General features: G+C 42.7%; 1 protein-coding gene across 18 annotated transcripts in view; it reads left to right on the forward strand.

The window, feature by feature from the left end:
- The window catches only part of LOC135519932 (E3 ubiquitin-protein ligase MYCBP2), a 317,195-nt gene that overhangs the window by 17,211 nt on the left and 286,648 nt on the right, over positions 1–13,336 (forward strand). For all 18 annotated transcript variants that reach the window (XM_064945153.1, XM_064945155.1, XM_064945157.1 and 15 more), the window contains exon 3: positions 11,742–11,951. In XM_064945153.1, the coding sequence (XP_064801225.1) occupies positions 11,742–11,951 (210 nt within the window). The remainder of the gene's footprint in view (positions 1–11,741; positions 11,952–13,336) is intronic.

The raw sequence follows: 13,336 nt of genomic DNA on the forward strand, positions 1-13,336 counted from the left end.
ATCGTTGGTGCCGACGTGGATAACAATATCCCTATACTCTCTACACTCGCCAGTTTTAGCTTTAGCCAGCACCATCTTCAGATTAGCCTTAACGTCGGTAGCCCTGCCCCCCGGTAAACAGTGTATGATCGCTGGATGATTCGTTTTAAGTCTAATACTGCGGGTAATGGAGTCGCCAATGACTAGAGTTTTCAATTTGTCAGAGCTAATGGTGGGAAGCTTTGGCTTCTCAGACCCCGTAACGGGAGGAGTAGAGACCAGAGAAGACTCGGCCTCTGACTCCGACTCGCTGCTTAATGGGGAAAACTGGTTGAAAGTTTCTGTCGGCTGAATGAGCTACACCGGTTGAGCGTTCCTACAGCATTTCCTTCCAGAAACCGTGAGAAAGTTGTCCGGCTGTGGGGACTGTGCCAGGGGATTGATACTACTATCTGTACTTACTGGTGGCACAGACGCTGTTTCATCCTTTCCGACACTGAAATTACCCTTGCCTAACGATTGCATCTGAAGCTGGGCTTGTAGCACAGCTATCCTCGCTGCAAGGCGAGTACAGCGACTGCAATTAGAAGGCATCATGTTAATGTTACTACTTAGCTTCGGCTGTTGGAGGTCCTGACGAATCGTGTCCAGATAAAGCGTCCTGTGTGTGTACACACACACACACACACACACACACACACACACACAATATATATACAGTAATTAAAAAGTAAAAACCGTAAAGTTGTCAGGTAGCAAAATAGGTTGGCAACAAAACGCACAGCAACTCGAAAACAAGTCTGCAAGTTGTGACTGGAAATGACGTCAGCGGAAATTACGTTAAATGCTCTAAAATAGAAGGTGAGATTGTACTGTCGCCTAATACAAAAAAATGTATGGCTGCCCCCCCCTCTCGATTTTTAAAATATTTTTTTATAATTTTTATTTTTTAAAATAAACGTCAGTGTTCTCTTTCCAAAGCTGTCAATTATATGCATAGTCGAGCATCTTTTTGTGACAAAATATTGCTCTTAAAACGGGCACATTTTTTTATCCAATAATGAAATAGCGCCCCCATAGATGTAAGAGGTTAAGCACACAGTTTGATAAAATAATGACGACCCAAATGACTAGAAGGAATCCGGCCAGTAATTTGTTTGATTCTGCCTGGCCTGGGCTCAGACTTGCTGCGCTGTGTGACTAGTACCCGTTGTCTCTCTCCTCCCTGCTGCGTTGAACACAACAGATCATCAGTATTTATCGCGGTGTCTGTGATGCTGAAACATAATTACAGCCATTTGACTGAAACGTTCTCTTACTGAAATTCTCCATTTTGTTTTGGAAGAACATTCCCTATTTCCTCAAACCTGCTTTCTTTACGTGACACGTACAGTGCATTCGGAAAGTTTTCAAAGCTTGACTCTTTCCACATTTTGTTACATTACAGCCTTATTCTGAAATTGATTACATCTTTTTTATTTACTATCTATCTATACACAATAACACATAATGACAAAACAAAAATATTTTTGAGATTAATAAACACCTTATTTACATCTTCAGACCTTTTGCGAGAATACTTGAAATTGAGTGCAGGTGCATCCTGTTTGCATTGATCATCTTTGATGTTTCTAAAAACTTGTAGTCAACCTGTGGTAAATCAATGGATTGGACATTGAGGTCTCACAGTTGACATTGCATGTAAGAGTAAAAACCAAACCATGATGTCGAAGGAATTGTCCGTAGAGCTCAGACAGGATTGTGTCAAGGCACAGATTTGGGGAAGTGTACCAAAACATTTTTGCTGCATTGATGGTCCCCAAGAAGACAGCGGCCTCCATCATTCTTCAATTGTAGAAGGTTGGAACCACAGACTCTTCCAAGAGCTGGCCGCCCTGTCAAACTGAGAAATCGGGGTAGAAGGGCCTTGGTCAGGGAGGTGACCAAGAAACCGATGGTCACTCTGAAAGAGCTCCAGAGTTCCTCTGTGGAGAGTGGAGAACCTTCCAGAAGGACAACCATCTCTGCAGCACTCCACCAATCAGGCCTTTATGGTAGAGTGGCCAGACCGAAGCCACTCCTCAATAAAAGGAACATGACAGCCCGCTTGGAATTTGACAAAAAGCACCTAAAGGACTCTGACCATGCGAAACAAGATTCTCTGATGAAGCCAAGATTGAACACTTTGGCCTTTTAGCAGTAACTGGTTTAAATAAAAAAAAATCTAGCTAGCTAACTCTAAATCTCAAATTGCAGGTTAAGTTGTAATGTTAAGGTGTTTGTCCCAGCTAAACAAAGGGATTGACCTGGATTGAAACTAAGAATAAAGTCATGACCCTTTCGCTTGCAAGCTGAGGCCATGTGGCTTGTAACAATGGCTACAAGCTAGCTACCAAGCTTTATGCATGGTAGCTAGTTTTTGTGAGCTGGTTTATAGGATATGAACAAAAGATATGTCCACTGTTTGGTTTGACTTTTAACTAGCTGGCTAGTTTTTACAGCTTTACTTAGATATTCTAGTTAACGTCTGCTAAATGACTAGAATGTAAATGTTTGTCTAGCATTAGGGTCAAACAACCCTGATCCAGATTTCATAATGGAAGAACAAGCATTGTCCAGCTTGAAACAATGGAGAAACGTTTTCAGACGTAATGTAACTTATCTAGCTTTAATACGGTGTATTGTTATCCCCCAATGTAGGCAACTCTGCTGCTGTACAATATGTGCTGTCCACTGTTGCCTCAAGCTCAAGCATCTCCTCAAACTCTACCAGCTCCTACTGTTCGAGCCCTTCCCCGAGGGATTGTTCTCCACCAGGTGTCCAGCCCACCTTCTCCCCTACTAGGCCTGTCCCTTGCCAGTTCGCTACCAACCAAAAACCTTCGTTAAGGTTTGCACTTGTACTTTGCCAATGTTTACTTGTTTCATTTTGTGGACATGTGGCGCCACCACCAGCCTCATATTTTTGCATTTAATATTTCACGAAAAAGGAGCAGAGACTTGGTTGAAGGAAATGCAGAGGAATGACCAGGAACTACTAAAAAGAAGGGTGGAGGCAAAGCTGACATTTTCACTATATGAAAGAGAGGGACGCCAGAGAGGAAAATGAAAGCGCTGCAGATATGACGCGGGCTGAGGAGAGGTGCAGTTTCAACCAGTGATTCCTCAATGTCCTGTGATGACTGGTGGACATCATTGCCACGTTGGGTCCACACCCCTGATTCCTTTCTACTGTGCTTGGACATGCACCCAGAGAAGGTAGTGTGGGCTGCTGCAGCAGCAACAAAGGACAGGGGGCTGAAGGCAAAGTTCAGCTACGCATTGCTCAGTGCCGTGGTGTCTACCATTGCCACCTGACATCTACTTCTGATTCCTTACAGCACCTCGTCGTGCAACCAGATCCTCATTGACAATAATACTTCTTATAGTTTTTCCTTTGTTGTAAAAATGTTCTACTTGTACATAGTTTACATGGTTTGAGTTGCACTTTGTTTTTTTTTTATGCTCAATGCAGTCTTATTTGTAAACCCTAACCCTTTATTTATACTTTTCGATGTAAAGTTTGCATGTGTGCTTTGAGCACACGTTGGGTCATTTCCACCCTCAGAAATGAACATCACAAATGTCTATAAAGTGTTTAACACTAATTTAATTCATAATATATACCTCTTGATTCATTATGATGTCTGAAAAGGGCCCTGTGTTTTGCCCGATCATTTAACATGCCTGGATTTGTTATGTCACATTTTCACTAAAATCACAGGGCCCTAGTTATGGGCATGGTACGATTTGACTCCATAAGCCCAAAACGGATGCCTTATGCCAATCTGGGCTCAAACCCGGGAACACTTTTCAATTTCATCAGCTGCCAGGCTTGGCTTACAGAGCTCTGGCGGCGATTCCTGCTGGCTAACTTAAGTCTGTTTTCTCAGCTTTATGAGAACAGGAATGGTAAAAGCCGCTGTTAAGCTCCAATCAGAAGTTCAAACGATAAAAGTTGTCATCCCACCATTTGGCTTGGGCCGTATCCAGATTTTCACATCGTCATACCATCCTTCTCTCATCCCGGGATTTACGGTATTACCAGCATAGCAGACAAAGGGGCGCTACAAATGCAAGAAAAGCACAATGGGCCTCGACCGGAATGCTAAAAAAATTATCACAAACTAATATCGAGATCACATAGAAGCTGTTAGCCGTTAGCTAAATGCTAACGGGTGAAAACAAGCAAACTCATTGCAAAGACAGGCAAATGCTCTCGTTGGCTGGCCCTCGCTTCATATTTGTCGTCAAACCCATTGGCTCCAGGTCATCTATAAGTCTTTGCTAGGTAAAGCCCCACCTAATCCCAGCTCACTGGTCACCATAGCACCACCCACCTGTAGCTTGCGCTCCAGCAGGTATATTTCACTGGTCACCTCCAAAGCCAATTCCTCCTTTTGGATGCCTTTCCTTCCAGTTCTCTGCTGCCAATGACTGGAACAAACTGCAAAAATCACTGAAGCTTGAGACTCATATCTCCCTCACTGAGCAGCTCACAGATCACTGCACCTGTACATAGCCCATCCAACTACATCCCTCCCCATACTGTTATTTATTTTGCTCCTTTGCACCTCATGATTTACTTGCACATCTGTCACTCCAGTGTTTAATTGGCTAAATTGTAATTATGTTGCCACTATGGCCTATTAATTGCCTTACCTCTCGTATCTTACCTCATTTGCCCACACTGTATATTTCAACTTTTTCTATTGTGTTCTTGACTATGTTTGTTTTTCCATGTGTAACTCTGTGTTGTATGTGTCGAACTGCTTTGATTCATCTTGGCCAGGTCGCAGTTGAAATTAGAAATTCTTCTCAACTGGCCTACCTTGTTAAATAAAGGTGAAATAAAATAAACCTTGATTCTTTCAGCTCTTGCCACAGTCTTCCCTGCTACAACTTCAGTCATGGTGATCTGCCGCTGCTGTGGGAACTGTTTTGACATTCTCAAATGCTTTGCTGATTCGAAGTTACTGTTTTATTGTCGACTTTCTCTTGTTTCAAAAAACATTTGGAAATTGTTTCGCACCTTATTTTTGTTGGCAAATTAGATTGATTTCTGTTCATTGTACTGCCTGTCAGCCATCAACAATCACCCATCTTCACACGTGAATACGCTGACAGGCCAGGGGGAAAAAACTGTTGACGTGTGGTTGGATAAGGCCATTTTCCACAGTAACAGTGCAGTAATTGGTCAAAATTATGAACCCACTTTTGATTGGACCCTTTCATGCTCTATAAGTTGCGGGGATTGGTCTACATTGCGAGCTCTTGCATAATATGTATGCACTGATTGGTTGATTTTGTATTGATTTATGTGATCACGGAATCCTGAAGGGACTGGCTAGTTGATAAACTGAATCCGATTAGATCTGAGGTTGGAGGGAAACCTACAGGATAGTACTTCTCTAGGAACATTATTGGAGAGTCCTGGTATAGGGAATAGGTCGTCATTTGGGACACTACCTTAGATATGCCAGTAAATAATGCTGATTTGCCCTTGCCCCTAATGTAATCTGGTCAGTTTAATAGCCTAACATTTAAGGGTACAACTGCTGTCAGTAAAAGGGTCATGTTAATTTTGTCCTTCAACATTTTACAACTTTAGCAACAGAAAACAAAAAATAGGTTTATTGGAAAACCCTGTTTGTCTGTTTTTTGGTGGCTAATAAACAACCCAGCAGCTCTGGTCCCTTAGAATTTCAATCCTCATCAATCAACATGACTCATTCAGGTGAGATATAATTCATCTTTGGGATTTCAGGCCTGAGGCGTACTTGATTTTTCACATTGACATCCGCATATTCTACTAGCCTACATGATGGACTAAGTTGACTGTTCAATTGATTCAGAACACAGGACATGCTGTATTGCACTTCGCTGCATTGTCTCTGCTGCTGTAAAGGCAATGTAGCAGCAATTGTTAGCCATGGATTTGGATGGTAGACTAATTTGCATACATTACATGCTATTCCTTAGGCTTTCCCATTACCTCAGCCAGCCAAACTGCATTCCATGTTATAACCATCTTCGATACTTTGGGGTCATTTTCTGTATCTGATTTGATATGCAGCAGGAAAAAGCAGATTTAATCTGTCCCAAATTGGACCCAATTTCCTACATATTAATATATCTGTTCCCTATATAGCTGTGTTGGTGCTGGAGGGGATGGTTGCCGTTTTGTCTCTTAACTGACCTTGCTTTTTAAAATATTTTTTTCACTCTTATGAATAAAAAGAGCTTCTGGATATCAGAACAGCGATTACTCACCTTGAATTGTATGAACAATTTCACAACTGTAATATCTTATGTTTCACCGGGTCGTGGCTGAACGACGACACGAATAACATGCAGCTGGTGGGTTATACACTGTACTGGCAGTCACCACTGCAGACACTGGTTTCATCAATAAGTGCATCGAGGACGTCGTCCCCACAGTGACTGTATGTACATACCCCAACCAAAATCCATTGATTACAGGCAACAACCGCATTGAGCTAAAGGGTAGAGCTATTGCTTTCAAGGAGCGGGGGACTAACCCGGAAGCTTATAAGAAATCCCGCTATGCCCTCAGACGAACCATAAAATAGGCAAAGCGTCGATATAGGACTAAGATCGACTCGTCCTACACAGGCTCCGGTGCTCGTCGGTTGTGGCAGGGCTTGCAAACTATTACAGACTACAAAGGGAAGCACAGCCGAGAGTTGCCCAGTGGCGTGAGCCTACCAGACAAGCTAAATTACTTCTATGCTCGTTTCGAGGCAAGCAACACTGAAACATGCATGAGAGCACCAGCTGTTCCGGAAAACTGTGATCATGCCAGTGGAAGCCTTAGGGAGTGCAAAATAACCCATATCCCACTGTGTATTCGATAGGGGTGAGTTAAAAAAACTACAAACCTCAGATTTCCCACTTCCTGTTTGTATTTTTTTCTCAGGTTTTTGCCTGTCATATGAGTTCTGTTATACTCACAGTTATACTCACAGACATCATTCAAATAGAAACAGTGTTTTCTATCCAATACTAATAATATGCATATATTAGCATCTGGGACTGATTAGGAGGCAGTTCACACTGGGCACGCTATTCATCCAAAAGTGAAAATGCTGTCCCCTATCCCAAAGAAGCTAAACAGGTTAACATCCACAAGGCCCCAGGGCCAGACGGATTACCAGGATGTGTACTCCGAGCCTGTGCTGACCAACTGGCAAGTGTCTTCACTGACATTTTCAACCTCTCCCTGTCTGAGTCTGTAATACCAATATGTTACAAGCAGACCACCATAGTCCCTGTGCCCAAGAACACTAAGGTAACCTGCCTAAATGATTACCGACCCGTAGCACTAACGTCTGTAGCCATGAAGTGCTTTGAAAGGCTGGTCGTGGCTCATGACATGACATCAACACCATTATCCCAGAAACCATAGACCCACTCCAATTTTCATACCTCCCCAAAAGATCCACAGATGTTGCAATCTCTACTGCACTCCACACCTGGACAAAAGGAACACCTATGTGAGAATGCTATTCATTGAATACAGCTCAGCGATCAACACTATAGTGTCCTCAAAGCTCATCCCTAAGCTAAAGACACAGGGACTAAACACTTTCCTCTGCAACTGGATCCGAGACTTCCTGACAGGCTGCCCCAGGTGGTAAGGATAGAAAACAACAGCCGCCATGCTGATCCTCAACAATGGGTCCCCTCAGGTGCGTGCTCAGTCCACTCCTGTACTCCTGTAGGGGAGCAGGTTGAGAGCTTCAAGTTCCTTGGTGTCCACATTACCAACAAACTAGAATGGTCCAAGCACACCAAGACAGTTGTGGAGAGGGCACAACGAAACCTATTCCCCCCCTCAAGAGACTGAAAAGATTTGGCATGAGTCTTCAGAAGGTTCTCCAGCTGCAACATCGAGAGCATCCTGATGGGTTGCATCACTGTCTGGTATGGAAACTGCTCGGTCTCCGACCGCAAGGCACTACAGGGGGTAGTGCATACGGCCCAGTACATCACTGGGGCCAAGCTTCCTGCCATCCAGGGCCTCTATACCAGGTGGTGTCAGTGGAAGCCCCTGAACAATGGTCAGACTCTAGCCACCTTAGTCATAGACTGTTATCTATGCTTCCGAATGGCAAGCGATACTGGAGCACCCAGTCTGGGTCCAAAAGGCTTCTAAACAGCTTCTACCCCCAAGCAATAAGATTTATTAGATATTCAGGCAATCGGCTAACCAGACTACTTGCTCCCCCCCTCCTTTACGCTGCTGCTACTCTGTTATTATCTATGCTTAAGTTACTTTTTAACTCTACCAACATGTACAATTGAAGTCAGAAGTTTACATACGACTTAGCCAAATACATTTAACCTTAATTTTTCACAATTCCTGACATTTAACCCTAGTAAAAATTCCCTGTCTTAGGTCAGTTCGGATCATCACTTTATTTTTAGAATGTGACATGTCAGAATAATAGGTTAAAGAATGATTTACTTCAGCTTTTATTTCTGTCATCAAATTCCCAGTGGGTCCCAAGTTTACATACACTCAATTAGTATTTGGTTAATGCTGCCTTTAAATTGTTTAACTTGGGTCAAACGTTTCGGGTAGCCTTCCACAAGCTTCCCACAATAAGTTTGAATTTTGGCCCATTCCTCCTGACAGAGCTGGTGTAACTGAGTCAGGTTTGTAGGCCTCATTGCTCGCACACACTTTTTCAGTTCTGCCCACAAATTTTCTATGGGATTGAGGGCAGGGCTTTGTGAGTGCCATTCCAATACCTTGACTTTGTTGTCCTTATGCCATTTTGCCACAACTTTGGAAGTATGTTTGGGTCATTGTCCATTTGGAAGACCCATTTGCGACCAAGCTTTAACTTCCTGACTGATGTCTTGAGATGTTGCTTCAATATATCAACATAATTGTCCTACCTCATGATTCCATCTATTTTATGAAGTGCACCAGACCCTCCTGCAGCAAAGCACCCCCACAACATGATGCTGCCACCACCGTGCTTCACGGTTGGGATGTTGTTCTTGGCCTTGCAAGCCTCCCCCTTTTCCCTCTGAACATAATGATGGCAACTATGGCCAAGCAGTTCTATTTTTGTTTCATCAGACCAGAGGACATTCTCCAAAAAGTACGATCTTTGTCCCCATGTGCAGTTGCAAACAATAGTCTGGCTTTTTTTATGGCGGTTTTGGAGCAGTGGCTTCTTCCTTATTGAGCGGCCTTTTAGGTTATATCGATATAGGACTCGTTTTAATGTGGCTATAGATACTTTTGATACTGTTTCCTCCAGCATCTTCACAAGGTCCTTTGCTGCTGTTCTGTGATTGATTTGCACTTTTCACACCAAAGTACGTTCATCTCTAGGAGTTAGAACGCTTCTCCTTCCTGAGCGGTATGACTGCTGTGTGGTCCTATGGTGTTTATACTGGCATACTATTGTTTGTACAGATGAACGTGGTACCTTCAGGTGTTTGGAAATTGCTCCCAATGATGAACCAGACTTGTGGAGGTCTACACATTTGCTTTCTGAGGTCTTGGCTGATTGTGATTTTTCCCACGATGTCAAGCAAAGAGGCCCTGAGTTTGAAGGTAGGCCTTGAAACTTAGTGTATGTAAACTTCTGACCCACTAGAATTGTGATACAGTGAATTATAAGTGAAATAATCTGTATACAATTGTTGGAAAAATTACTTGTCATGCACAAAGTAATGTCCTAACCGACTTGCCAAAATTATAGTTTGTTTACAGGAAATTTGTGGAGTGGTTGAAAAACAAGTTTTAATGACTCCAACCTGAGTGTATGTAAACTTCTGACTTCAACTGTACATATTACCTCGACGAACTGGTGCCCCCTCACATTGACTCTGTACTGGTACAGTAGCCTCACTATTGTTTTTTTACTGCTGCTTTTTCATTTGTTTCTTCTATTTCTTTTTTGTTGTTGGCATTTTTCTTAACTGCATTGTTGTTTAGGGGCTTGTAATGTGCTGTTGTATTCAGCACATGTAGCAAATACATTTTGATTTGACTGGTTATGGTATAAAATGTTGTAATAGAGAATTGAATCATTTTGCTAAATATGTTAGATGTCTATTTCTGGGGTCTTTGACTTTTTTTTCAGGCCTTCCTCTGACACCACCTGGTGTAGAGGTCCTGGATGGCAGGCAGCTTAGCCCCAGTGATGTACTTGGCCGTACGCACTACCCTCTGTAGTGCCTTGCGGTCAGAGGCCGAGCAGTTGCCATACCAGACAGTGATGCAACCCGTCAGGATGCTCTCGATGTTGCAGCTGTAGAACCTTGGATATAGCCTAATCTTCCTTGTGCTTTAGACTTTAGGAATTTGGCACCGTACAGTATGGCTGCTGTCTTGCGGATGCACCTGAGCTCAATTTCGTGTCTCATAGCAAAGGGTTGGAATACTTATATAAATAAGGTATTTCTGTTTATTTTATTACTGTTCAAAAATTTCCTGTTTTTGCTTTGTCATTATGTGGTCGATTGAGTAATTGTCTTTATTTAATCCGTTTTAGAATATGGCTGTAACAAAATGTGGAAAAAGGGAAGAGGTCTGAATACTTTCCGAATGCACCGTATTAGAAAAGTATTGGAACAGTGATACGTTTTGGCTCTGTACTCCAGCACATTGGATTTGATTTTATGCAATGATTATGAAGGTAAAGTGCAGACTGTCAGCTTTAACTTGGAGGGGATTTTCATCCATATTGAACCGTTTAGTAATTACAGCACATTTTGTACAACCCCCATTTTAGGGGACCAAAAGTATTGGCACAAATTCATTTAACTATTTGTTCCCATATTCATAGCATGTAATGACGACATCAACCTTGGGAATCTACATTTGTTGGATCCATTTGGTGTTTGTTTTGGTGTTTCAGATTATTTTTTGCCCAATAAAAATGTATGGTATATTTGAGTAATTTTAATTGTAAATAAAAGTAGAATGTTTCTAAACACTTCTAAATGAATGTGGATGTTACCATGATTATGGATAATCCTTAATGAATGGTGATCAATGACAAAGTTAGAGATATATCATACCCCCCATGTAAATATTAACCTCCCCTGTTATTGTAATAAGAGCTAAGCATGTTTTGGGGGTATGATATTTGTGCATTTAACTTTCTCATTCATCAATATTCAGGATTTAATTCAGGCCTATCCGTAATCATGGTTAATGAATAACCATGATCACTCCTACCGTCACGGCTCACATAAGAATAAAATAATCTATTCTTTGCTTTCCTCTCCTTGTCATCGCTCTCTCACTTGAATCGCTTTGTCTTCCCTTCACCCTTTTCCATCCTTTTTCTTGCACTAAAATCTGAGAACTGTGTCCTCTTCTCGCAGACAGAATCACATTAGGCTTAGTTTCACAGAATGACTTTCACTGAATAGGCTGTATCTCACTATTCCTCTTTAGGCTTTATTGTAGTGTCTCGACTATCTGGACTACCTTCTACTTCAAACAGTGAATCAATCTCCATGGGACTGCTACAGTTAGCTAAAGAACTTAGCCTACATCTTCCTCCAACAATGCCTGCATCTTTGAATATGCATTCTAATTATCTCTTCTCTTTTGATTAAGTCTTGAGGGGCAAACTGCCTTCATTCATTGACTGCTGAAACAAAATATTGTTTGCTTTTCGAGCGATGGCTGTATTTCTTATACTTTATGTCTATCTTCTCCACAGACGGATAACCTCGATGGGGCCTTCTGTGTGCCGGACATCAAGCTGCACAGCAACCCATCGGCGTTCAATGTGTACTGCAATGTGCGCCACTGCGTGCTGGACTGGCAGCAGCGGGAGTCGTCCCTGGCCTCACAAAGCTCCGTGCAGAGCGGTGACTCTGACAGCGAGGAGGAGGAGGAGTACCGTGAGCCCGCCATCAAGCTGCCCAAGGTAACTTCAGAAGCACAGGGATGGGAACAGGATTGGTGGAAGGGTAGAAATACATTGAATGGAACAGACATTCATATCAGTGATCCATGACAGGTGGCCATATTGAGTGTACCCACATGTAGTTAAATTGAGTGCCCTACTCAAATTGCAATCGTCGGAGGAGCTTTGTCCCTTTTTTAATAAATATATTTTTATTGGTGGATAGAAACACCGGGCAAGCTAAAACAAATGCACTCGGAGGGAGGCAAACGGTGTAGGGAGAGGGATGCTTGCCAGTGCGACTAGAGCAGTATGCCTGCGTGACTACAGGGGATGTGCTAGCCTGGGAGTCAGATCAGTCTTCTTTTGCAGACTCCAATTCACAGGTGGTATCCAATATCCAAAATCAAGGGTGGTATCCCATATATTGGGATAACCGGTTGACGACCCAAGCTAGATAGCCTGGTAAATTTGAATGGCTAATTGGTGGCTGCTGCCGCTGGGTAAATATTCCAATTTACCGGGCGATCTAGCTTGGCCCCTACCGGTTGTCCCAATATATTGGATATCATGCTTGATCCATCAAGCTTCCTAAGGTCAGAAAGAATGGAGCAAATTGGTATCATTTAAATCCACCTCAATTGTCCTAAATTCTAGATGCATTTCATATTTTCCTAAATAATCAGTTAGCAAAATATAAGTTGGAATGTGATTTCCTTAGTATGTTGCACATCATATCGCACCCTTACTTTGGGCATCTGTCCTACCTTATACCCATCCATTTTAGTCTAGGCTATATGGTGTATGGTGAACTTTGCCTCTAGATGTTGACCTAGAGTCAGTTTAGCATTTTCTCCACCAAAGGTTATGATTTGGAAGCTGATCCTAAATCTCTACCTAGTGAAATTTTCGCCCCCTGTAGCCTATATCCTGTATCTCCCATTGCTCTCAGGTTCCCGCCCCAACACTGACCTCTGCTTCTCTGGGCTAGTGTTGAACCCTTTTGACTGCCATGAGAATTTATAGCAACACTATGAGAGGCTTAAAGCACTGGTCTGTGAGGATTAGCTACTGCCTTGTCTCACTCACTGACTCACTCTCATTCTTGCTGTCTCTCACTCTCGCTGTGTCTCTGGCTCGCTATCTTTTTCTCTTTTAGCTCTCTGTGTCTCACTTTCTCTTTCTGACTTTTCTCTTTCCCTCCCTGCTTTTCTCTGCGACTGTCTGTCCCACTCTGCTCATTACTGCTTTGCCACTGTGGCCTCATTGAAATAGAGCACGTCCCCAGGAGCAATATCACAGCGCACAGTGTGTGTAGCCTGTCTTTGTTTGCGCGCGCGTGTGTGTGTATGTCCTGCAATCCCCGCATTTTTTTTGTGCCAGCCGTCAGCCCATTAGCTGTTTAC

The sequence above is a fragment of the Oncorhynchus masou genome, chromosome 29, assembly GCF_036934945.1.
Source record: "Oncorhynchus masou masou isolate Uvic2021 chromosome 29, UVic_Omas_1.1, whole genome shotgun sequence".
Classification (NCBI taxonomy): Eukaryota; Metazoa; Chordata; class Actinopteri; order Salmoniformes; family Salmonidae; genus Oncorhynchus; species Oncorhynchus masou.